The 25,299-nt window shown below is 43.0% G+C and overlaps 1 protein-coding gene across 1 annotated transcript in view; it reads right to left on the reverse strand.

Moving 5' to 3' along the window:
* Window positions 1–25,299, reverse strand: part of LOC111955677 (glutamate receptor ionotropic, kainate 5-like) — a 103,508-nt gene that overhangs the window by 15,703 nt on the left and 62,506 nt on the right. The window contains 8 exon segments of the mRNA XM_070436339.1: window positions 1,350–1,502; window positions 2,962–3,123; window positions 5,674–5,727; window positions 6,904–7,082; window positions 9,054–9,219; window positions 12,613–12,710; window positions 13,873–14,037; window positions 15,372–15,530. Of these exon segments, the coding sequence (XP_070292440.1) occupies window positions 1,350–1,502; window positions 2,962–3,123; window positions 5,674–5,727; window positions 6,904–7,082; window positions 9,054–9,219; window positions 12,613–12,710; window positions 13,873–14,037; window positions 15,372–15,480 (1,086 nt within the window). The 5' untranslated portion in view covers window positions 15,481–15,530.

The following is a 25,299-nucleotide window of genomic DNA, read 5'->3' on the forward strand; positions in this document are numbered from 1 at the left end:
AGGAAGGAAGGAAGGAAGGAAGGAAGGAAGGAAGGGATGGAGAGAAAATCGAGAAAATACGCTGCCCAGCAGAGCGCAACAATGACGATAGGAAGAATACCATCAAGACCACAACACACACCAACCACCCTAACAACAACAACAACACCCACAAAACAATGTGGTTTACATGGCAACAACCGAAAGTCCCAAAGGCGACAGGAAGGTTATAAGACAGTGCTGCAAGCACTAATGTATTGCGAAGTGGAGCTGTGCTATTCACTAGTTAGCCTACTGGTACGGTTGGGGTAAATTCCAATCCAACTCAGTCAATTGCTCAATAATTCAGGATTCACTTCATGAATTGAACAATTCAATCACATTTATTTCATGAGCTGAAATGCCATTRATTCCGCAAATATACTGAATTTAAATGGATTTGTCCCACAACCCTTGTTACTTCAGTAGTTCAGTACCAAAAGCGGCCATGTTTTAGTTGGTACCTGACTGTTCTGTATTCAACAACATTACATTGCTGCCTTGGCAGGAGAACYAGTTGGCTAAGGTGGCAAATGTATAAATAGCTAGCCAGGCTAGTTGGGAGAGTGTTCAGTAACAGGTGAATGTACCATGCCATATTGCATACTTCAACTAAGCGTTGGACCTATTGGGACACAACCTGTAGTGGCTCTTTCCTGCAGTCAAATTACCTGGCGGTCTCATAGGTGGAATGTTATTAATCATTTTTATAATTTCATAATTAATAAACATAATTTTTTTTAAACAACAGAAGATCCGGTGTTTCTATGTCAAACAGTTTTGTTATATTTCAGTCTTCTGTGATGTACTTAACGTGTAATATTAGGATGCAAACTCAAAATTATATATATTTGAACTCTATATCTGTCACGTTCTGACCATAGTTCTTGTGTGTTTTGCTTGTTTTAGAGTTGGTCAGGACGTGAGCTGGGTGGGCATTCTATGTTGTGTGTCTAGTTTGTCTGTTTCTATGTTTGGCCTAATATGGTTCTCAATCAGAGGCAGGTGTTTTGTGTTGTCTCTGATTGGGAATCATATATAGGTGGCTTGTTTCGTGTTGGGGTTTGTGGGTGGTTGTTTCCTGTCTCTGTGTTTTCTCTGCACCAGTTAGGACTGTATTGGTTTGCCACATTTTGTTATTTTGTAATTTGTTATTTTGTAACAACTGGCTAGTTGGGACACACAGGTGAACTAACGGTTTCTGTAGTCAACAACATTACATTTGTCGCCTTAACAAATGAATCAGTTGGCTAATACAAAATGGGCTAGTTGGGACAGCATTGGGACAGCATTGGGACAACGTTGGGTAAAGAGAGAGTATGTGTTAGTACCATGCGCAGGTAGTTCATCAGGCTGGTGCCATGCTGCCAGATCTGAGGAGTGGTACAGCTGAGCGGCTTCACTCCAATCTCCTGACTCCGGTTGAGCTCACGCACCGCCCCCACCACCACATGCACCGCATCAAACATGAGAGCCGACGACAGCTGTGGGAGGGAGAGAGAGAGAGAGAGAAAGAGAGGGAAGGGGAGAAGGGGATAGGGTGGAGGGAGGGAAGCAGAGAGTAAGAGAATAGTTGATACAAATGTGAGAGAGAGTAGGAAAGACGTAGGGAGGGAGGGAAGGAAAGCCAGAGATGGAGAGACAGAAAAAGAGAGAAAGATGAGAGACGCAGGCATGAAGATCGAGATAGAGAAAGACAAAAAGAGTGAGAAAAAGAGTGAGAAACGTTGGGATAGATGTAATGCTACTCAGTCAACAAGGTGGCACTGTGGTCCGTGCCAAAGCTGTGTGATTCAATCAAACTTAAAGGGATACTTCAGGATTTTGGAATTGAGATCTTTTAMCTACTTCTTCAGAGTCAGATTAACTTGTGTATATCATTTMTATGTCTCTGTGTCTCGTATGAAGGAAGTTAGAGGTAGTTTTGCGAGCCAATGCTAACAAGCATTAGCGCAATGACTGAAAGTCTATGGGTATCTGCTAGCTTGCTAGCTGCGCTAATGCTAGTTGGCAAATGCGATAGCGCTAGTTAGCAACTTCCTTCAAACTGCACGCAGAGACATAAAAATGGTTTCCATGAGTTCACCTGACTAGATTAAGAGCCTCATTGCCATAATGCAGAAGTATCCCTTTAAAAATGAATGACATCTGGTCAGGCATCAGTCAACCTGGCAGAGTGTGAATCACGCAGACTGTGAGTGACAGCATGGCAATATGTYTACTTCGACGGGCAGTTTGACCGTGTAAAAAGGAATAGTGATAAAGTCTGTCTACCAGAGGAGGCTGGTGGGAGGAGCTACAGGAGGACGGGCTCATTGTAATGGCTGGCTTGGAATTAATGGAACGGAATCAAACATGTGGTTTCAATATGTTTGATGGGTTTGATACCGTTCCATTCCAGCCATTACAAAGAGCCCGTCCTCCTATAGCTCGTCCCACCAGCCTCCTCCGCTGTGTGTGACCTAGAAATGTACGRGTAAATGTGTGGCATTGCACGTATGAGTAAATGTATGAGTGAGAATGTAGAAWTGGATGTCATTATACTGTTATAGTATAAAATATATAATACTATATCAGTATAAGTTATCATAGTCGAGAGTATACGGGTAACAGCACGTGGATAACTTAGCAGTAGAGAGAACACAAACATACTTAGCTGACCGTATATGAGTAAATTACTGTAGCAGTATATGAGTGACAGCAGTAACAGTATGTGACAGTGTATGAGAAAACGATATGAGTAACAAGTATATGAGTGCTGGTAAATAATTAGTATACGAGTGACAGTAAGACTACACAATATATGAGTGTTTGAAGAAGATATGAGTTACAGTATATGAGAGTATATGAGTACAGTATATGAAAGAGAGTGAGTATGAGTATGAGTGTTAGTCACAGTAATAGTGTATGAGTACAACCACATACAAGGATTCCGGTTCTCACCGACGGGCCGGGGTAGGGGCTGAGGTCACAGCCCTCCCTCCAGGACAGGTTGAGACTCCTGATGAACTCCAGGTAGAAGGGATGGCTGCTGTTGAGCATGGAGAAACCTACGATGTTGGATTGGTCATCCACCACGTCGTCCAATCGCAGCAGGGGAAAGTCCTGATTGACAAAAGAGGGAGGGAGGGGCTCGAYAGTTAGTTTAATCGCAGCAGGYGAAAGTCCTGATTGACACAAGGAGGTGGGAGGGGCTTGGGAGTGAACATTCTGAGAGAGCTAGCTAAACCATACAGGTAGGGGAAAATGTTAATGTTAATGTTTTCCCCCTCCCCAGTCATGTCAATTAAATTATTGTTCAACAGTGAGCAGTGGAGGCTCCTCAGAGGAGGAAGGGAAGGACCATCCGCCTCAGTGAATTTCACAAAAAAATAAATGGTATTACATTGAAAAAGTGATCCTTTTTAGATAAAACTACACAAAATATATTCACGTCACCAAATAATTGATTAAAACACACTGTTTTGCAATGAAGGTCTACAGGATCCTCAATAGCACTCTTTAGGGTAGCACCATGGTGTAGCTGGAGGACAGCTTGCTTCCGTCCTCCTCTGGGTACATTGACTTCCATATWAAACCTAGGAGGCTCTTGGTTCCTACCCCCTTCCATAATTATGACAACTTCCGGAGGACGTACTCCAACCTATCAGAGCTCTTGCAGCATGAACTGARATGTTGTCCACCCAATCAAAGGATCAGAGAATGAATCTAGTACTGAAAGCATAAGCTACAGCTATCTAGCACTGCAGTGCATAAAATGTGGTGAGTAGTTGACTCAAAGAGAGAGAAAGACAATAGTTGAACAGTTTTGAACAAATTCATTTCTTCAAAAATGAAGGAGAAGCCAGAGAGAGAGAGAGATTGTCATTTTTTCACTTTCAGTTTCACTTACTTAGCTAGCAAATGCAGCTGGCTAGTTTAATTACTCAAACAACCGGCTCAAACAGAGGGATGCTATGTTATCCAGCTGGCTATGACTATCCAACACAACACTGAAACTCTTCCAAGTCAAGGTAAGCTTTTGGTTTTATTAATATATTGCCTAACTGCTTACTGACTGTACACTGTAACGTTACTGCATGATTGTAGCGGGTTTACTAACGCATTAGTTCTATTAGCTATGTTGACTAGGATGTTACATGAAAGTGAACTGTGTTTATGCGTGATCAGGGATGTGTATTCCTTCTGCCGATTCTGTGGAAAAACGTTTCTTAAACTGAAGCAAACGAAACGGGGATAAAAATACCTGAATTTGTCCAATAGAAACTAATTTGCAACTGTTGGACTAATGATTACACCCTAGTGTCACGACTTCCGCCGAAGTCGGCTCCTCTCCTTGTTCGGGCTGCGTTTGGCGGTCGACGTCACCGGCTTTCTAGCCATCGCCGCTCCATTTTTCATTTATCCATTTGTTTTGTCTTGTTCCCTGCACACCTGGTTTTCATTCCCCAATCACACTACATTGGTTTGTTTTGTCTRACGTGTCTATTTTGACGCGCTATACCGGTATGCGTTTATGCCGTGTTTTATCTCACGAGGTATGTTTATTTGTTTGTACATAATTATTGTGACTGTTTGCCCGTTTGCACTTWTGCCTTATTGGCTGGAGGTTGACSCAGTGGCGTCCGTCTGTTGGTTTCTCCTGCCTAAATAAAGTGTGCGCCTGTTCACAACTCTCTGCTCTCCTGCACCTGACTCCGCTCCCAGTACGCACACCATTGACACCTAGCTAAACTAGATGCAGGCAAGAGTGTGCAAGGAGGTATTGAATGTGTCACTGTCTGTCCATGTGTCACTGTCTGTCATCGCAAAATTCTCTCGACCTGTGTGCACCTTTGTTGTAAACTTTCATTCATAGGCTAGTTTGTAGKAACCTCATGATGGGTATAGGGAACATTTTTGTATCATGTAGTAGCCGAAACCTATTGATGTTACATTGAACTGAGTGAATGCAATATGAATGACAGTCATCCAACATGCTGTAATAGAAATAAGGACATGCTAATAAATGGCACTGACCGCCACTGACAGTGAGGTATGAGATAGTAGTGTGGAATAGGGGTAGAAAAGGSCAGTAAGTAAGTACATCTTTCTTCTTTTTAAAATCATTTTGAAATACAGCATATCTGAAATACGGCTCTGGAAAAGGTAATTGCATTTGGACAGCAGTAGTAACAGTGTACCACAGRGTCTCACAGTAGCTGAATACAGTAAGGAGACCATGGTACAATACAGAGACAGCGTTTTGGCACTGGCAGGCAGGACACCAATGCTTCTAGTTCCAGACAGTAGAGCGGCGTGCCATTCAGCTATGAAAATGAAAAGGGTCATGATTTAGAGATTTCTGGTCCCTCTCCAATGTTCAGGGAACTGCCGTTTCTCACTTGGGTGTGTGAGGCGTGCGCACTTGTAAGTACCACAGCAAAAATGCCCTGCACTGTAGACGGGACGGGATAAGATGTAGAAAATATTACTAGCTATGTAAGTCACCTCGCACAAGGGCATGCGCCAGGCACAGAAATTGACAAGCGGTGCACTCCCATCATGCATTTCAGATGAGATCTGCCGCGATAGCCGTCCACAGGCCGAGCAGAGAGGATTGTGGGTAGGGTACGGAGAGGGAGGGGAGGAGAATTTTGATTGGTATGCTCTTACCATTGTGGTGAGTATGTACTTGTAAAACGCTGATGTCATCCCCAGTTCTGATGCCTGAGGGGTGGAAAAGGAGAGAGGGGGGGGGCATTGTAACAGTGCTGATACATTGAACTGCACTGCACTGTGGGTGATACAGTAACTTTATCATATGGGATTAAGGTAACAGGTTTGCTAGCTTTAGACACATGAGCAGGTGTTTAGCATGTAGAACATTGACCTTTGAAAGCTAACAGCGCATATCTGCTATTTTTGACAGTTGATTACACGGGCATACACATGGCAAACGTGAACACTACATCTAGCGTTTACATAGCTTACAGTACTGGCACCAGTAGACTACAGAATAGAATAATACATCATTTCAAAGCATACATATATAATGTGCCTTCTGGCCACAATATTGAGTAGGATAAATGGTGCTATGTGTTATACTGCAGAGAATGACATTGAGCTGGGCAAGGCGAACCTACATAAGGCTCTGCTAATACATTAATAATTCATACATAGCAGATTCATAAGCAGTGTTTAAGCATTTCTTGAATGTTATAAATGCTCATGTCAACACCTGCAAGTAGATTAATTATATCATGGTAACATCACTATGATACAATGATTATCAACTTGACATAAGCATTTATGGAATGTTTATGTACTGCTTACAAATGTGTTATGTATGAGTTATACATGTGTTATGAAGTCCTTATGTAGCMCTAGGTAACTTTCAAATAAAGTGCTACATGATTCTTTGAAATATTTTAAACTATATTATAAACTGGATAGTTCGAGCCCTGAATGCTGATTGGCTGACATCCYTGGTATATCAGACCGTATACCACGGGTATGACAAAACAGTTATTTGTACTGCTCTAATTACATTGTTAACCAGTTTATAATAGCAATAAGGCACCTCGGAGGTTTGTGGTATATGGCCAATATACTACGGCTAAGGGCTGTATCCAGGTACTCAGCGTTGCATCATGTTTGAACAGCCCTTAGCCGTGGTATATTGGCTTAATATTGCTTAAATATATAATACTAATATATTCCGTTAAGCAGGACTTATATCCAAAGCGACTTACAGTCARGCGTACATATATTTTACGTACGGGTGGTCCCGAGAATCAAACCCACTATGCTGGCATTGCAAGCGCCTTGCTCTTTCACCTGAYCTACAGAGGACCACACTGTTGTTAGTTGTCTTTGTGACTGTAGCCTGGTGAGGGTCCTGACCTTTCTGAGGATGAGGTAGGAGATGGAAGCATTGGCGTCGATGATGATAGTAGCCACTTTATCGTCTCTGATCTCCTTTAGCAGGGGGGTGGGGTCCAGGCTTTCGTCCAGCATCCTAACYGACAGTGTTTCCCGGGAGATCAGGAAGCGCCGCACCAGCTCCTCCAATCGCAGCAGGCCTAKGGGGTGGAGGCGGAGCACTTCAGAGGCTTGATGAAACACATACTTTGTGATACCTCAACCAAACATTACAGAGTACGATAGCACTGTATTGCTATTTCAAAAGACATTTTGATTACTGCTACCGGAAAAACATGATATTTTGCTCTATTTCTCTGTCCCCCCATCACTTTATATTATGCTGTGTAGTAACTTTAAATCTACTTTGGTAACCAGAAGGTAACTGTACATGTCTAGATGGTGCTGTTAACACATATTTTCACATTCTCTGTTACCAGTATGTTTAATCCGATATTTAGGTGAGGTGTGTAACAAAGGTATCATTTGAGTTACAAGAAGGATTTCTGAATGTGTTAAATTGTTTCACTTTTTCCTTAAATMAATGAGGAGGACTATCCTCATCTTCGTCCCTGGACAGAAAGTACATGTCCACCTTTACTTCCTACCCCTTTTWATAACATTCAGTGACCAGTGAGTTACTCTATCCAAAAACGAGTCTATCACATGCCTGACCTTGATAATCGCAACAATAAACTCTCCCTAGGGTGACTGGAATTGAACCGGGCCTTGAACAGGGAACAGACAAACCAACAGAGTGGCAATATTGCCGACTGGAAAATAAAACAAGGAAAACCAAGGGAAGAGGAAAGAATAGACACCATTTTGCGAAAGAACGTTACACGGCGCGCAGACCAGACCAGCCAAGTGGGAAACAGTGGGCTCCATAAAGAGAGAGGGTTGCGCATTCGGCACACCCAACCTTGGCCCAGACCTGAGCAGTCGAGTAGAGCAGCAGCTCATAAGTGGAAGGCATAATCCACTCTGGAGGGGAACTGGGCTAATCCACCACCTGGACTGGCTGGGCGGCTGCAGTCTGTGTGCAGGGGACCCTGGAACGCAGGAGGACTGATGGGAAGGTGATAGAGGGGTTGTATGAATGGCTCCAGGCTACTGGAGTACTCTTGTACAGTTCAGGGCCTTTGTTGGAGTTTGAAGAGAGGAGCATCAGACCAATGCAAAATGATACGCACTACTGCTCTGCTGAAGCTTCAGGGGCATCGGCTGTACGCTGACAAGTCTAAAGCGTCAAAACATATACACAGTACATGAACCTCAACAGATAGCTATACACTACTTGAACCTGCTTGGACTACTTGAACCTGCTAAATAAAGGATTACGTGAGCATGGAGGCGGCAGGTAGCCTAGTGGTTAAGAGCATTGGGCCAGTAACCGAAAGGTCGCTGGTTTGAATTCCAGAGCCGACTAGGTGAAAAATCTGTCGATGTGCAAGGCACTTAACCCTAATTGCTCATGTTAGTCGCTCTGGATAAGAGCATCTTCTAAAGGACTCAAATGTAAACATGCACCTTGAGGAAAACAGCAACGCAGGGCATCTCATTTGACAACGTATACAGTGTATKATTTCTTATACACTCTCCACCCTCACACTGGTGATACTGCAACAATAGGCAAGGTCTAGAAGCACGAGACAKACGCAGTAGCAAACACCCTGCACTCACACTCAACCTTTGCTCAGATCAAACCGTAACCGTGGAGAGTTGATGTATGGAGGTAAAGGAAATAGACTGTACACTCTTAGAAAAAAGGGTTCCAAAAGGGTTCTTCAGGTGTCCCTATAGGAGAACCCTTTTTGCTTTGCTTTTGGTTACAGGTAGAACCTTTTTTGGTTCCATGTAAAATATTCTGTGGAAAGGGTTCTACATGAACCCAAAAGGGTTCTACCTGGAACCAAAAAGGGTTCTTCTAAAGGTTCTCCCGTGGGGACTGCCAAAGGACCATTTTAGGTTCTAGATAGCACCTTTTGGTTCCAGTTAGAACACTTTTGGGTTCCATGTAGAACCCTTTCCACAAAATGTGTACGTAGGGAGGTATCGTAGCACGGAATTATACAAGTAGGGAACTATAGGAAGATGCATGCAGTATCAGATGCCTTGAGGCATACACTCACACTCTGCCTTGGCGCAGATGAGGCTGGCGGTGGGGTAGCTGAAAGAGCGGAGGATGGCACCTATAGCCAGGCTCAGGTCCTCGTTGCTGGGGTAGAGGCTGACCGAGGCYAAGCGGAGGTATGGGAGTTTGGGCGTCTCCTCCGGGCCCACCTTCACATGAGGGATCTGAGACAGCAGGCAACATAAGGCGTTACAAATGCACTTTTAGGCATTATGAATCGGTCATGGGAAGTGTTCATAATTGTTTATGTGAGTACGTTATAAAGGATGGTCATGTATGATACTAATGGATTATTATTGTCATACGTTTGTACACTATAAAAAGCAAAAGTATTATTAGCATATCGTACACAAAGAGTAAAGGAAGGGAGAGGAAGGGGTTGGGTGGTAAATTAAAGGCCCAGTGCAGTCAAAATGATGTTTTTCGCTGTGTTTTGTATCATATTGTACAACAGTTGATGAAACGAACACTGTAAAAGTGGGAAAACATTTGATCGGGGGATATTTCCTGATAGTTGCTGGTTGAAAATACAATCTACACAAGACCTTCTAATCAGCAGGTTTCGCATGGGTGGAGTTTTGGCTTGCCTGGCGACATCACCAGGCACTATAAGTTCCTATAGACCAATAACAAAGAGAGTTTAAAACGTCTGCCAATAACAGCTAGTTTTCAGATGACATATCTCTCCCCCTTCCCCTCGTCGCTCAGACCACTCCCAGACAGTCCTAGCACAATTCTTGCCTGAGAACTACTACAGTAAGGTAATTATTTGGCATTGAGATCAAAACGGCTGCATTGGGGCATTTAAGCTTTTACCCTGGACATCATTATCATGCTCTGTCCATCACATTGACATATTCAACCCAATTCAACCAAACAAAACAAAAGCTGTTTTTATACTGGTATTTCATCCATAGACAACTCCAGGGTAAACGGGCTACATTCTTTTCACATTTGCATTTTCTTCCTGTGGCGTGATTTTAAACCCTGTTTGACTTAATCTGGCTAAGGGCCAGGTCTGAAATGTTTCGCCCCTGGGATGAAATGCTGCTTGGCCCGTACTGAAATTAAGTTTAATGTGAAAATGCCTGAAGAGATTTCCATTGGTAGATGATTGACAGCATCCCGTTGCAGATTTATATGACGAGAGATCGTAATCTAACCATGGTTTAAGACTGATTCATTATCGTAGCTAGTGAAAGAAGGAGTATTAACCAGGTCAAATCTCTGCATGACCAAAGTGTGACCATGCAGGTTCGAACTGAATGAGCCACAGTTAACTCATTACAGAGTTCACTAAACTATGACCGAGAGAGAGAGATCAGAGAGGACATTTCCTAGAGTGATGTTGGCTGTGTCCCAACATGAACTGTTTCCACGTCTCCTCTCCCTAACATCCACTGATCTGAAAGGACTTAAAACATATGCCATTTAGCAGAGGCTTTTATTCAAAGCGAACACCATCATTAAGTTTGCTAGCAACACGACAGTGGTAGGCCTGATCACCGACAACTATGAGACAGCCTATAGGGAGGACGTCAGAGACCTGGCAGTGTGGTGCCAGGACAACAACCTCTCCCTCAATGTGATCAAGACAAAGGAGCTGATCATGGACTACAGGAAAAGGTGGGCCGAACAGGACCCCATTAACATCGACGGGGCTGTAGTGGAGCGGGTCGAGAGTTTCAAATTCCTTGGTGTCCACATCACCAACGAACCATCATGGTCCAAACACACCAAGACAGTCGTGACGTGGGCACGACAAAACCTTTTCCCCCTCAGCAGACTGAAAAGATTTGGCATGGGTCCCCAGATCCTCAAAAAGTTCTACAGCTGCACCATCGAGACCATCTTGACCAGTGGCATCACCGTCTGGTATGGCAACTGCTCGGCATCTGACCGTAAGGCGCTACAGAGGGTAGTGGGTATGGCCCAGTACATCACTGGGGCCAAGATTCCTGCCATCCAGGACCTATATAATAGGCGGTGTCAGAGGAAAGCCCATAAAATTGTCAGAGACTCCAGTCACCCAAGTCATAGACTGTTGTCTCTGCTACCGCACGGCAAGCGGTACCGGAGCGCCAAGTCTAGGACCAAAKGGCTCCTTAACAGCTTCTTCCCCCAAGCCATAGGACTGTTAAACAATTATTTACATTGACCCCGCCCTTCCATTGGTTTTGTAAGCTGCTGCTACTCGCTGTTTATTATCTATGCAAAGTCACTTCACCTCTACCTACATGTACAAATTACCTCAACTAACCTGTACCCCTGCACACTGACTCGATACCGGTACCCCTGTATATAGCCTCGTTAATGTTATTTTATTGTGTTACTTTTTKTTATTTTTTACTTTAGTTTATTTGGTAAATATTTTCTTAACTCTTCTTGAACTGCACTGTTGGTTAAGGGCTTGTAAATAAGCATTTCACGTAAGGTCTAAACTTGTTGTATTCGGCTCATGTGACAAATAAAGTTTGATTTGAATTTATAGCAGTGCTACATACAGTCACCGGCCAGTTTATTAGGTACCCCAACCGTTCATGAAAATGGATTGCTCCTACAGACAGTGAGTCACGTGGCCTTGGCTTGCTATATAAAGCAGGCAGACAGGCATCCAGGCATTCAGTTACTGTTCAATTGAACGTTKGAATGGGCAAAACGAGTGACCTAAGCGACTTTGAGTGTGGTATGATTGTCGGTGCCAGGCACGACAGATCCAGTATCTCAGAGACTGCCACCGTCCTGGGCTTTTCACAACAGTGTCTAAGGTTTACCTTTAACAGTGCGACAAACAAAAAACATCCAGTCAGCGGCAGTCCCGTGGGCGAAAACAGCTTGTTGATGAGAGAGGTCGAAGGAGAATGGCAAGAATCGTGTAAGCTAACAGGCGGGCCAAAAACAGAAAAATAACGGCGCAGTACAACATTGGTGTGAAGAATGGCATCTCGGAACTCACAACTTGTCGATCCTTGTCACAGATGGGTTATTGCAACATCCGAACACACCAAGTTCCACTCCTATCAGCTAAAAACAAGAAGAAGCGGCTCCAGTGGGCACACAATCACAAACACTGGACAATTGAGGAGTGGAAAAACATTGCCTGGAACTTGACAGTGTTCCAGGTCAGTCCCCAGACCTCAACCCAATAGAGCATAATGGYATGAGATGGAACGGGCTGTTAGCAGCATGAATGTACCACCGTCCAATCTGCATTAACTGTGTGATGCCATTGCGTCAGCATGGACCAACATCCCTGTGTAACGTTTCCGACACCTTGTAGAATACCCAGAAGAATTCAGGTTGTTCTGGATGCAAAGGGTGGTCCGACCCGGTACTAGATGGGTGTCCCTAATAATCTGGCCAGTGAGAGTACATTTCCTTAATAAGTAAACCCCAGCAGGATAGGTATAAACAAAATGTCCGAAACCTATCCAGTCCTTTCAATGATCGGTAATCATCCAGTAAGCAGACAAGTAYTGGAGTAGTGGTTTATGGGAGTATGGGAATATAGTATGAGTAGCAGTGTGAATGTGGTTTAGAGGACATAGCTAGCGCACCTCCTTCTCCCCACAGATGTGACTGACAGTTGAGCCTGAGGCGGGACTGGACGCGGGGCCAATCACAGAGACCACCCCCTTCGGCAATATCTGACACACTGAGACAGAGGGGAGAGACAGAGAGAGACAAGAGAAGACAGAGGAGAGAGAACAGACAGAACAGACAGAAGACAGACAGACAGACAGACAGACAGACAGACAGACAGACAGACAGACAGACAGACAGACAGACAGACAGACAGACAGGAGGGAGTGAGGGAGTGAGAGAGGGGGGAATTAGTAAGGAGAGAGAATTTACCAGCAAGACGGAAGAGTCAATGTCTTGGACGAGGTCCAGTTCTGTCCAGTTCTTGGATGATATATCAAATTAAGAGTCAATGCRGGACACTTTTGATTAATTGTAGCCATAACGGCAATCTGAATCCTCACTCTGTCTATTGGAGATGAGTGTTATTATTCTGTTCAGAAAAACCTGTACGGCTCTCCCAGATCCGAGACAGATTAGCAATGTGTGTGTGTGTGTGTGTGTATCAGTGGAGGCTGTTGAGGGGAGGAAGGGGCACAATAATGGCTGGAGCGGAGTGAATGGAATGGCATCAAACCATGTGTTTGATGTATTTGATACCATTCCACTTATTCCGCTCCAGCCATTACCACATGCCCGTCCTCCCCAATTAAGGTGCCACCAACCTCCTGTGGTGTGTGAGTGTGTTTGCACGTGAATACTTGCAGATCACTCACTGTTTAAAGAGCAACTTAACACCCACTACCATATTGCCTCCCTTTGTGATGGTGGGAGTACAAAAGGCTATAACGTGAAAAATTATGATCTCCGACACACACACTTAGTTTACTCGGTCGATTCGTCCTTCTCCAAGACAATAACATCTGTCAGCGGTACACTGTGAGTGTGTAAGTGTATGTCGGTGTAACTCATGTGATGAGTAACCTTGCCTGGGATCAGAAGACTTGCATTAGCTCCTCCTGAGATAATGTCTTGTCTTTAGCTCAGAGGGCTAACAGTCTTGTGGCACTCAGGAGATCTTGGTTTGAACCCATTCTGTCAAATTTGTATGAGTAAAGTGTCTATCCAGATATAGTTGACAATAAGTGGAACATTGGCATTAGCTCAGCGGGCTAATACATTCTTGCGCTACCCAGGATTCGACCTGGGTTTGAAACCCGTCGGTCACATTTGAATGAATAAGATGTCTATCCAGCTCAATTTAGAAAATAGTGGCTTGTACTGATCATGCTTACTGGTATCGGTGGTGTCATACTGTGAGTCCTTCTGCAGCTCGAAGATGTCCACCTCCACCCGGGCTCTGGACTGGCCCTCAAAAAAACTGTTAATGTTCTCCCTGGCCAGGGCCAGCGCTAGCCGCTCCCCTCGCCCACACACCGACTGGTCGTCCAAAATGGCCGCTGGGGGGATAAATAGAACGATAGAAAGATAGACGAGAAGAAAAAGGAGCATGATAAACCAGACCCGGGGGCAGACGGATTCAAATCCACTGTTGGGTTTTGTCATTCCTTTCAAAAMAAGTCTATCTGATCTATGCTCCAATAAGGCTGACCTTTTGACTAACATTCAACCCATCTGTGAAATGGATGCCAGGGGTGAGTCACAGAGAATCACACGGACTAGAGCCATTTTCAAGGAAAGGTTATTCAGGGGGAAAAGTGGACAACCTGTCATCTGACATTTAGGATGATCACTGAATGATGATCACYTCGGTGAAGTCAGCGAGATGTACATAACCAAATGAGTTCATAAATGACCCTATCATCCTTATGGTAACGACCCATGTTTACATTACAATTACTGAGGAATGAGGCATTCTCTGATCCAAGCCTTATCTTCCTGATCTTCAATTAGCCTACAGTATGCGTATCCATGGAGACATTGATAGAACATTGTACTGTGAACTGTACTGTACTGCACTGCAGCTTCCTGTGTTACCAGACACTCTTACTGACACTCTTACTGACAGTTGTGGCTGCTTTGTGTGATGCATTGTTGTCTCTACCTTCGTGCCCTTTGTGCTGTTGTCTGTGCCCAATAATGCTTGTACCATGTTTTGTGCTGCTACCATGTTGTGCTGCTGCCGTGTTGTGTTGCTACCATGCTGTTGTCATGTTGTGTTGCTACCATGCTGTGTTTTCATGTGTCACTACCATGCTATGTTGTTGTCTTAGGTCTCTCTTTATGTAGTGTTGTTGTGTCTCTCTTGTCGTGTGTTCTGTCCTATATTTMTATTACATTTTACATTTTTAATCCCATCCCCCGTCGGGGAAGGAGGCCTTTTGCCTTCTGGTAGGACGTCATTGTAAAMAAGAATGTGTTCTTAACTGACTTGCCTAGTTAAATAAAGGTTAAAGAAAATATATATATACATTTGTGGTACATATGGTACATATGGTGAACTATAATTGCATTAATCAAAATGGCAAGTCAATAACCACAAACAGTTGGTAAAGACACTGAGGAGTAGATTGCCTTGTCAGCCATGATAGTGTGATCCCATCGCACACGTTCGGTCATCACTAGTTACCACAGCCACAAAGGCWTAAACCCTGCCTATTTCTACAATTTATCTTGATAAAATGTGATTTTAAACCTAACCTTACCCACACTGCTAACCGTATGCCTAACCTTAACCTRAAATTAAGACCAAATACCTAATTTTAGTTTTCATGCATTTTTATGARAWAGCCCATTTTGACTTTGTGGCTGTGGTAACTAGTAGAAACCCCACCCATTCTGACGGAGGAGAGCGCGGGAGCCTGGGTGAAAGAGAGCGGGGCCATGGTCAGCAACAGTAAGAGGAAGTAAATCGACAGCAGCAGCGCTGGCAGAGCCGGCATCTTCCACTACTCCTCATGGAGAACGGTCTTCTGGCTGCCTGGTCCACCACCTGCTGGACGGGAGGACTCATTATAACATAATATAGAACTATATGACATAATATATGGCTGGAGCTAAGTGATATAATACACACCTGACTAGGGGAGAATCTCAGTTGCATACTCCTCGCATCCTCTCTCCTCYCCTCCTTCTTGAAATCCATTGGATGAACAAGCCAGAGGCCCCTCCCCTCTGACCTTCTACTCCAATGGGTTTTAAGGAGGTGAGGAGAGAGGACGTGTGGAGTATGTCATTGAGATGCTCCCCAGGAATTCATGTCTATATTTCAGAGGTAAGGAGGCAGCACACACACACAGATAGTTCACACTCACATAGAAACTCACATGGCTACCAGAATTAGTCACTCAAGGAAAACTTAAAGAGCACAAAGCGAGTAAGAAATAGGGGAAGCCAGGAGAGAGAGAGAAATGGAGCGAGAGAAAAAAGGAGAGACAAAGGTGTAGAAAAATAGGATAATTAGTTGAGGAGGGATGGCAAAATGTGTAAAAATCTTCAAAGTAGATTACAGCTACAGTAGTGAGATTTAGGGAGGGCCGGTATAACTGAACACAGGAAGTAGCCATGGGGTAAAACWAATCTAATATAGTTCCATCACATCCCATAACTTCATCTGTACTCTGGACAGTGAGTTATTTTGTCAACTGTCTGATTTGTTACCCCTGCTAAATGTTTATTTGTCCTGACAATGACGCCTTCCTGCATGCATTTAAACTGGATTCCAAAATGAATTTAAATTGAAAGAGTTGAGTAGGACAGGCTGACAAGGCAAGAGACTGAGMAGTGCAAGACAGTGTGAGATGAGCGGTAATAGATAAAGAAAGAGAATTGAGCTAATATTAGAGGAAGACAGAGAGCACACGAGACAGCTGTACTGAGTGACAGAAAATATAGTAGGAATAGACACGGTWCAAATTGTAGGAGAAAATGAGAAATGGTGCCTGGTAGAAATAAATATTATAATGATCCTAATTAATTAGGAGCTTCCGCTAGGCTACATGTGGTGCCATGTAGTGAGACTGCTGTTACAGTACACTGCTACAAAACATGGCACCTCTGGGTGCGTTCGTTTAAAGAGGCAATCTGRGATTGCCACATCAATTTTTGGGACTTTTAAATGAATGATACATATAGCCATTGATTCTTGAAGAGTAGAACTTCTAAACACCTCTTGAGCTTAGTTAAACTGTCATACCCCATCAGAACCCAAAATATATGCTTTGTCTACAGAACATGGTCAGAACTGTGTTGATCTCATCGATGGTGAGTCCTTGCATCCATAGCTCTGTCTATGAATTTGAGTGGTCGCATATCACCAGACCCATCCCTCAGCTGTTCACCAAAACAGTGGTGGTGTGGTGGCTTTGTTCTTGTTTGAACTGCAGATTACCCCTTTAAAATCAAGAGGGGATTACAAACATGAGTTACTTTCCTACGAATAAAATGGAAAATATCAACATGGAGTTTCCTCATCYTTGAATCTTATCTGAAAGTTCTTTACCGTGTTAAACAATACGGTCCTGATAAAAATCTACCTCACATTATTTCTGCTGCTTTGAAAGTGTTTTTTGGTCCAGTTTAAAGAGGTTTAAAAAACAAACACTTGAGTTAACATTAGCTCTGCCTTTCAAGTAAAAAGTAGTTGCCATAAACTACTCTAATGTGGAGGAAGATAGCCCAACAAATACTGAAAGTTACAAAGGAACTTGTTTTTTTATTTAGGGGTGCATCAACTTTAATTTTGCAAATAAATTGTGGCTTTTATCAATGTAATTGTCTGCATCATTTCCAATCCCCCATATATCTTTTTTWAAATAAATATATTGTGGCAGACGGCAGGGAGAGGTGAGGGGAGTGGTTATTGAGGGGAGATATCTTGCAGGTCGCTGGCTCCACCCCCTGAGCCTTATAGGGTCTTCCTGCCCCAACGAAGCGAGGCTGCGGACGTTAAGCCAGGGAGTGCTTGGGGAGAAAGGAAGAAGCAGTCTGCACAAAGGGGCAGAGTAGGGAGAGAACAAAGTGCTATATGAAGAGCGGGAGAAGAGAGAACAATATCTGTGTGATTACCCGTTGTGACCTGGACTGTCAGACCACGCCCCTTGGGTACAGAACCAGATTGGCTAAGAACCCGAGTGTGAGGATTACCCCTGGAAAACGGAACGAACAACGAGAACGGCTTGTGGACTGTGAGGTGATTGGTGAATTCCACCTTCTTCCCCAGTGTACCAAAACCGCTAATAAACTCCCTATTTGCATTCTATTCTACTGGTGCATGTTTTGTTATTGAACTTGGTGACGTGGAAACCCCACACCCTTGAGCCTGCTACTATATATATATATATACATACACACACACACACATACAGTACCAGTCAAAAGTTTGGACACACCTACTCATTCCAGGGTTTTTCTTTATTTTTACTATTTTCTACATTATGAAATAACACATATGGAATCAAAAACCAAAAAAGTGTTAAACAAATCAATATATATTTGAGATTCTTCAAAGTAGCCACCCTTTGCCTTGATGACAGCTTTGCACACTCTTGGCATTCTCTCAACCAGCTTCACCTGGAATGATTTTCCAACAGTCTTGAAGGAGCACTTGTTGGCTGCTTTTCCTTCACTCTGTGGTCCAACTCATCTCAATTGGGTTGAGGTCGGATGATTGTGGAGGCCAGGTCATCTGATGCAGCACTCCAACACTCTTTAACACACTGTCTGCTATCTGCCCATTACAGTTGAAACAGGGCTTCATTCGTGAAGAGCACACTTCTCCAGCGTGCCAGTGACCATCGAAGGTGAGCATTTTCCCACTGAAGTTGGCTATGACGCCGAACTCCAGTCAGGTCAAGACCCTGGTGAGGACACCCTGGTGAGCTTCCCTGAGACGGTTTCTGACAGTTCGAAATTCTTCGGTTGTGCAAACCCACAGTTTCATCTACTGTCCGGGTGGCTGGTCTCAGATAATCCCGCAGGTGAAGAAGCCGGATGTGGAGGTCCTGGGCTGTCATGGTTACACATGGTCTGTGGGTGGGAGGCCGGTGGGACGTCCTGCCAAATTCTCTAAAACAACGGAGGCGGCTTATGGTGGAGAAATTAACATTCTGCAGTCAGCCTGCAAATTGCTGGTTCCCTCAAACCTTGACCTCTGTGGCATTGTGTTGTGTGACAAAACTGCACATTTTAGAGTGGCCTTTTATTGTCCCCAGCACAAGGTGGACCTGTGTAATGTAAAGATAATGACATTTAATCAGCTTCTTGATATGCCACACCTGTCAAGTGAATGGATTATCTTGGCAAAGAAGAACTGCTCACTAACAAGGATGTAAACAAAATTGCACATTTTAGAGTGGCCTGTTATTGTTCCTAGCATAAAGTGCACCTGTGTAAAGAATATTTTATTMCATCTCATGAAACATGGGACCAACATTTTACATGTTGCGTTTATATTTCTGTTCAGTATAAATTCCAGTCTTACTTTATCAAAAGCCTTTTTAAAGTCAGCTATGAATACCAGGCCTGGTTTCCCAGATATTTCATAGTGTTCATTTGTTTCCAGTACTTGTCTTATATTATTTATATATTATAAAAATATATAAAGATCCAGTCCATTAAAAAAATTGGAGGCCCCTTACACTTCAGTGTTGTGCCACAAAAAATGGACGATACATGGACGATACATGTAAAGAACCTGTCTGATTAGGATGAATAATATCCGACAATACCTTTTTAATTCTATGCGCTATGCATGTTGCTCAAATTTTTTGTGGCACAACACTGAAGTGTAAGGGGCCTCCAATTTTTTTAATGGACTGGATCTTTATATATTTTTTCTTGGCCAGGTTGCAGTTGCAAATGAGAACTTGTTCTCAACTAACCTACCTGGTGAAAAAAAATAAAAAAAACATTTTACCACCCTGGGTCCTGAATTAGTAATAGTGAAATAAAACCTTGTTGAGTATCTGATAATCTACCATTTTTACAGGAGTGGTTAAAACATGCTAATAACAAACGTTTTTTGAGTACATCAAAAAAGGTTTGATATGCCTCAACTGGTATACCAGCCCTGGAGTTAAAGACTTTAATTGCATCAAGTTCCACCTCTATAATTTGACCTTCACATGAATCTTTCTGTACAGCTGTTATTTGTACATTATTAATAGAAAGAAATCCTTACAATTAACTTTGGTTAGTGGAGATGGAGGAAACTGAAATGAAAACATATTCTTAAAGTACTTTGGTTCCTCTTTCAAAATATTGTTTAGTGAATCATGGGTGACTACATCATTTGTAATACGTTTTAGTAAATCATTTTTGGTAGCATTTCTATGTTGAAGATTAAAAAAGAATTTGGGMCATTTTRCCCCATATTCCATCCAGTACGCTTAATTTTTTTATAATATTACACTTAATCTCTCTTAAATAAGTTCCTCTAACTTATTCTGTGCCTCTATGGTACAGTTTRTATTGCTATCTATCTGTACTATTAGTCCCTCAYTGTCCTTTGTTAATYTGAACTCTTTTGACCTAAATTGCTTTTGTTTTAAAGATAAGTATTCAATTGCCTCTAAAGGCCAAGRAACAAGGGGATCTTGCTGTACCTATGGTATATTGGAAAAAGTCAGTTATACATTTTTCTGTCCTAGTCAAAAACAAGTTGTCATCCAATAGGCTTTGATTAAATGTCCAATATCCTCTCCCACATGGAAATTCTGTAAGAGCAATTTTGACCCCTATCAACACTTTAAGAATTACATAATTTAATCAAGATGACTTGATTGAGCCTCTGCCATGTATATCTCACTAGYTCAGGATATTTAAGCCTCCATACTGTATATCCACTAATTCCAATATYTCCATGATATTCGTGCATGAGGGTGATAGTTTATAATGTGGTTTCCTTTCCTATCAGGGATCAAGGTAAGACCCAGATGCAAACTGTTGAAGTAKCAGTGTTTATTGTAGCAAACAGGGGCAGACAAAGACAGGTCAAGGCAGGCAGGGGTCGAAAATCCAGGGTAAGGCAAAGGTACAGGATGGCAGGCGGACTCAGGGTCAGGGACAGGCAGGGRTCAGTAAACCAGAGGTGGAGCAAAGGTAGAGGACGGCAGGCAGGCTCAGGGTCAGGCAGAGTGGTCAGGCGGGAGGGTACAGGGTCAGGACAGGCAAAGMTCAAAACCGGGAGGACTAGCAAAGAGAGGCTGGGAAATMAAAGGAGCTGACAGGAAAAACTCTGGTAAGCTTGAACGAACAAGACGAACTGGCAACAAGCAGACAGAGAACACAGGTATAAATACACAGGGGATAATAGGGAAGATGGGCAACACCTGGAGATGGGTGGAGACAAGCACAAGGACAGGTGAAGCAGATCAGGGCGTGACATTTACGATTCATTGAGGTATTTAAAACTGTATTATAATCTCCCACCATAATAATAGAGTATTGTATTGCTTGTAGGCTTGATAAATTATTATATTTTCAAAGCAGCATGGATCATCATTATTTGGACCTTAAAGTTTAATGAGCCAAATATGTTTATGGTCGAATAACATATTTAAAAGAATCCATCCGGATCAACTGTTAGTCTGTTGGGTAATGGGACTTAATACCGTCCCTAAATATAGGATATTAGCATTATATTCCTGGGGGATAAGACAGTTTTGTTTTGCTTTGCCGGCATCATGGAGCCAGCCGTCTTGCTGACTCAAATGCTATAATGACATGGTAATCCTTTCATTTAGCCCGAGGCACATGACATACATTTCTCCCTACAAACAGTGGCATGGGTTCAACACGAGCACGCCCTTCCGCTGTGCTTTCTTCCGACAGCTAGCATGCCACTTTAGGCTACCGTCACCACATGCGGCACAAACAGGAAATGAAAGAGTGAGCCAAATTGATTTGGAATGGGTAGTGGATGGTGAATGGTGGTAACTAGCTATATTGTTTACATTGACTCCACTAATTGCAGGTTTTGACGTCTCTGTCTATTCCTGAATTCTATTCATTTAAACAGCGSCCCTTTGTCTGACACAGATGGTTAGGGAAAACCCCCTGGACACTAAACTGTATTGTTAATGTATTGCATAGTCCAACAAATGGTTGTTCCATTGTTGGTACCAACTGTGTATGTGTACAGTTGGCTGCACTGTAGGCTGTACTGTATATATAGGGTTTGTGAATAAATGTATTAATAAAGACATGCACTGTGCCTCTATTCTATATTGCTTCAGCTGTTCATTCCAGGTTTACTCTTATGGTAGGTGTGTTTCTCTACTCCAATCGTTGTTAAAGCACTCGATCACAAACATGGAAGGGAGGAAGGAAGGAAGGAAGGAAGGAAGGAAGGAAGGAAGGAAGGAAGGAAGGAAGGAAGGAAGGAAGGAAGGAAGGAAGGAAGGAAGGAAGGAAGGGAGSGAGGGAGGGAGGGATGGATAGACAGAGGAGAGGGTACCGCTACTACAGTGCGAAGGTGAGACTGAACCTCTGTGGCCTGACTGCGCTCAGCTGCAGAGGAGAACATGAGACATCACACCAGCGGGGAATGAGTAAGATTGTACAGTGTCAGTGAAGACAGAACGAAAGTGGGGGGAAAGAGGTAGATGGGAAGGAGAGGGGGAGGGTGGATATATTTTATATATGGGCAGGAGGGTAACTGCAATATAAAATGTGAGCCTAGAGAGCACAGAAATRGGTCAGATTTGAGAAAAATAGAACATTTGCTGTCCAACTTGACCAAGGTTACACATGTATGGCAAGGTTCTAAGGATGGAACATAACACAACCTTGACTGGTTCTGAGAAAACGTTCTCAATTCTACGAGCATGAACTTGGCTAAAGAATACAGAGAGCTAGCTAGCTACAAGGGATGTACATAGTAAACAGATTCTAAGCCTGGTAAAAATGTCTACAGCACAACCTATAACAAGAAGATACCTTACACAGAGACACATTCAATTAAGGTACATTTAACAGAGGCTTGGCCAAAGAATAAAGACAGCTAACATCGAGGGCTGTACATAGTAAGTAGACTCTGCGCCCGATAGAACATGGAGAGACACATTCAATTAAGGGGCCACTAACTGAGCCAGTCATAACATTGTGGATGCTCCTAGAGACTCACTAATTTGGGGTGCATTAAAATTGCAATTGCAAAAGTAGGCTCTCTGCCAGTCTTTCACTGTCAGCAGAGAGCCAAATGACAGTCTAACACCCCTAGAGCCTTCCCCACATCCACCACTCCTATAAAAAGTAGAGCCATGCTAAGTCTAATATGAGTTAGTCAGAGTGCTGCTAAAATTAAACAAAATGGCCCCCGAGCTATGGCAGGTTCTTCCACTCTATGGAGTTACGCGCTACTCTACTTGACAGAGAATGCCCTCTCTATCGCTCTCAATCCTTCTAGTTGGATGATTTGACAGAGGACACAGTTCTTGGAATTGGTTGATGTAAGAGGAAGTGGGATTGAGACAGTTTTTGAGAAAGCAGGGAGCCGATAGCTAGCAACGGGATCCCAGTGCAGTAGTAGCATCATCGTTGTTTTCATTGCTGCATACTTTATGAAAACTGTTGTACATTAAGTATTTTACATTGAGAGTTAATTAGCGGAGCTGGGAATGACCRCTCTGGAGTCACTAAGGACACACTTCCTCTTAATTACCTCCATCGCCGTGGAAACAAAGGGAATGCTGCGAACGCCGGGCTGTCCCTATAGCGACCYAGTCACTCCATATGCCGCTAGCTTCTGCCGCCAGCAGCGTATTCTACCAGCTTTGCCATGCCCTCACAATCTGTGCAACAGATAAATAGAGGGATTGTTTTCAGTTTGAAGTGCCATGCAGCCAGGCTTAATTGAAACATTTACATTACATTTACATTTAAGTCATTTAGCAGACGCTCTTATCCAGAGCGACTTACAAACCTACCATATGTCTCAGTAGACATAGTTACTCCCTACTTAGTATGTATAGCATGTCTGTTACTTCATTCTATAGGCTTATGTGTGCTAGTGTGGTTGAGTTTACACAGGCAGCATAACTCTGATCTTTTTGAACCACTAATTGTTTTTTTGACCAATCACATCAGATCTTTCACATCTGCGCTTTTTCAGAGCTGTTCTGATTGGTCAAAAGACCAATTATAAAACATCTAAAATACAGCCTCTGAATGTTCAGACTTGTCAATTGGTATAAGAACTGTAAATACCATCGGGAAAAGAAACAAACATTTTAAKATTTCACATGAGCTGCCTCAGTAAATTGCATATACTCTGATAAGCTGAGGAAGAGGAAAACATTTCCATCATYCTTTGTTATCTGCATGAAATCATCCAACGTGTGTCATATCAGATTCATTACAGGCTGGCTAGTGTTTGATGGAAATGTACCCAATCCCCTCCCCCTCTCCCCTCCCCCCACCAAGGCCCCTTACCATCCTCTCTTTTCTCCCCTCCGCATCCAAAGAAAAACGGGTGAGTAGGCTAGATTTATGGGAGGTAAATGAAATGGCTTAAAGAGCATTCCGCCTCCCGCATAGCAATAATGTCCTCCTTTTGCTTCCTGTCAGAATGTAATTTTCCAAAATGGTCAGATCTGGGCGCTAAATACCAAGTCTGTCATCAATCACAGCCTGTGGTTATGAAACACACCATCCCCGGGGTGGATAGTGGAGAAAAAAAAAAACTGTACAGATGTGCTGGGTAGCYAGTACTGAGTGAAAAATCCCTGGATAGCCTTTCCTCTCTCCCCTCTTCCTCCTCTCCCTTCTCACTCTCTCTCTGTCAGTGCTTTGGTTCTTTTGAAATGGCCTATTAGAGGAAATCACAGTTTGTTTGATACGGTCTGATATTCATATTTCATGTCTACTGCAAACAGGAAATGTAGACATACGGCTCCTCATGTAACGCTATACAAAGTGTAGGGGAAGAGGTGGCCGGGATTTGTACTGAAAGAGAGATGAATCAAAACAAAGCGGTAGATGAACACGGAGGGAACAGAGAAGGAGGGAGGGAAGGGTGGATGAAGAGAGGGGAGACAGGGAGCAAGAGAGGTTTAGAGAAGGGGGGAGAGAGTTCTTCCATGCTACAGTGTGACCTATTGAAGTAATTAGAGTAAAATGTCACATCCCGAAATGAATAACACTTACATTTTTACATTCGTAAATAGCCTCATCATCAACCCTCATTGGTTTCGATCAACATCATTCTATATTTTCCTCCCAAAACATATTAAAACCAGAATGTTGAAGCATATCTTGCATTCTACATGTACAAGGCGAATTGGTCAGTAAGAGGCGGTGCAAATCTTTGGGGATTTTGTTCTGTAATGGATGAGAAAGATTTATCAAATTCAAATTGAGTTTGTATGAATCAGCCTCCCTCTTGTTGTAATCCATATGCATACAACTTGACCTACTACAGTGGGCTSCGAAATTGCTGTCACCCTCGATAAAGACGAGGAAATATGACTGTATAAAATAAATAATTCAAATACGGAGCTATTGTATGCAAAACAAAAATGGGAAATTATATTATTTGATACTAGTGCAATTGCTCAGAGAAAGATATTTTGTTTAACAAGTAATAATTATTTTCCTCAAAAAAGTAGGGGTCAAAATGATTGACAACCCTGTTTTGAGTACCTTTCAATACCTCACCTTGTAAGGATAATGGCACTGAGCCGTTTTATGAAAACGTTTTATGAGTTGGAGAACACATTGGGAGGGATCTTAGACACTGACGTACCACACAGCTCCGATTG

This window comes from Salvelinus sp. IW2-2015, linkage group LG31 (genome assembly GCF_002910315.2).
Source record: "Salvelinus sp. IW2-2015 linkage group LG31, ASM291031v2, whole genome shotgun sequence".
NCBI classification, from domain to species: domain Eukaryota; kingdom Metazoa; phylum Chordata; class Actinopteri; order Salmoniformes; family Salmonidae; genus Salvelinus; species Salvelinus sp. IW2-2015.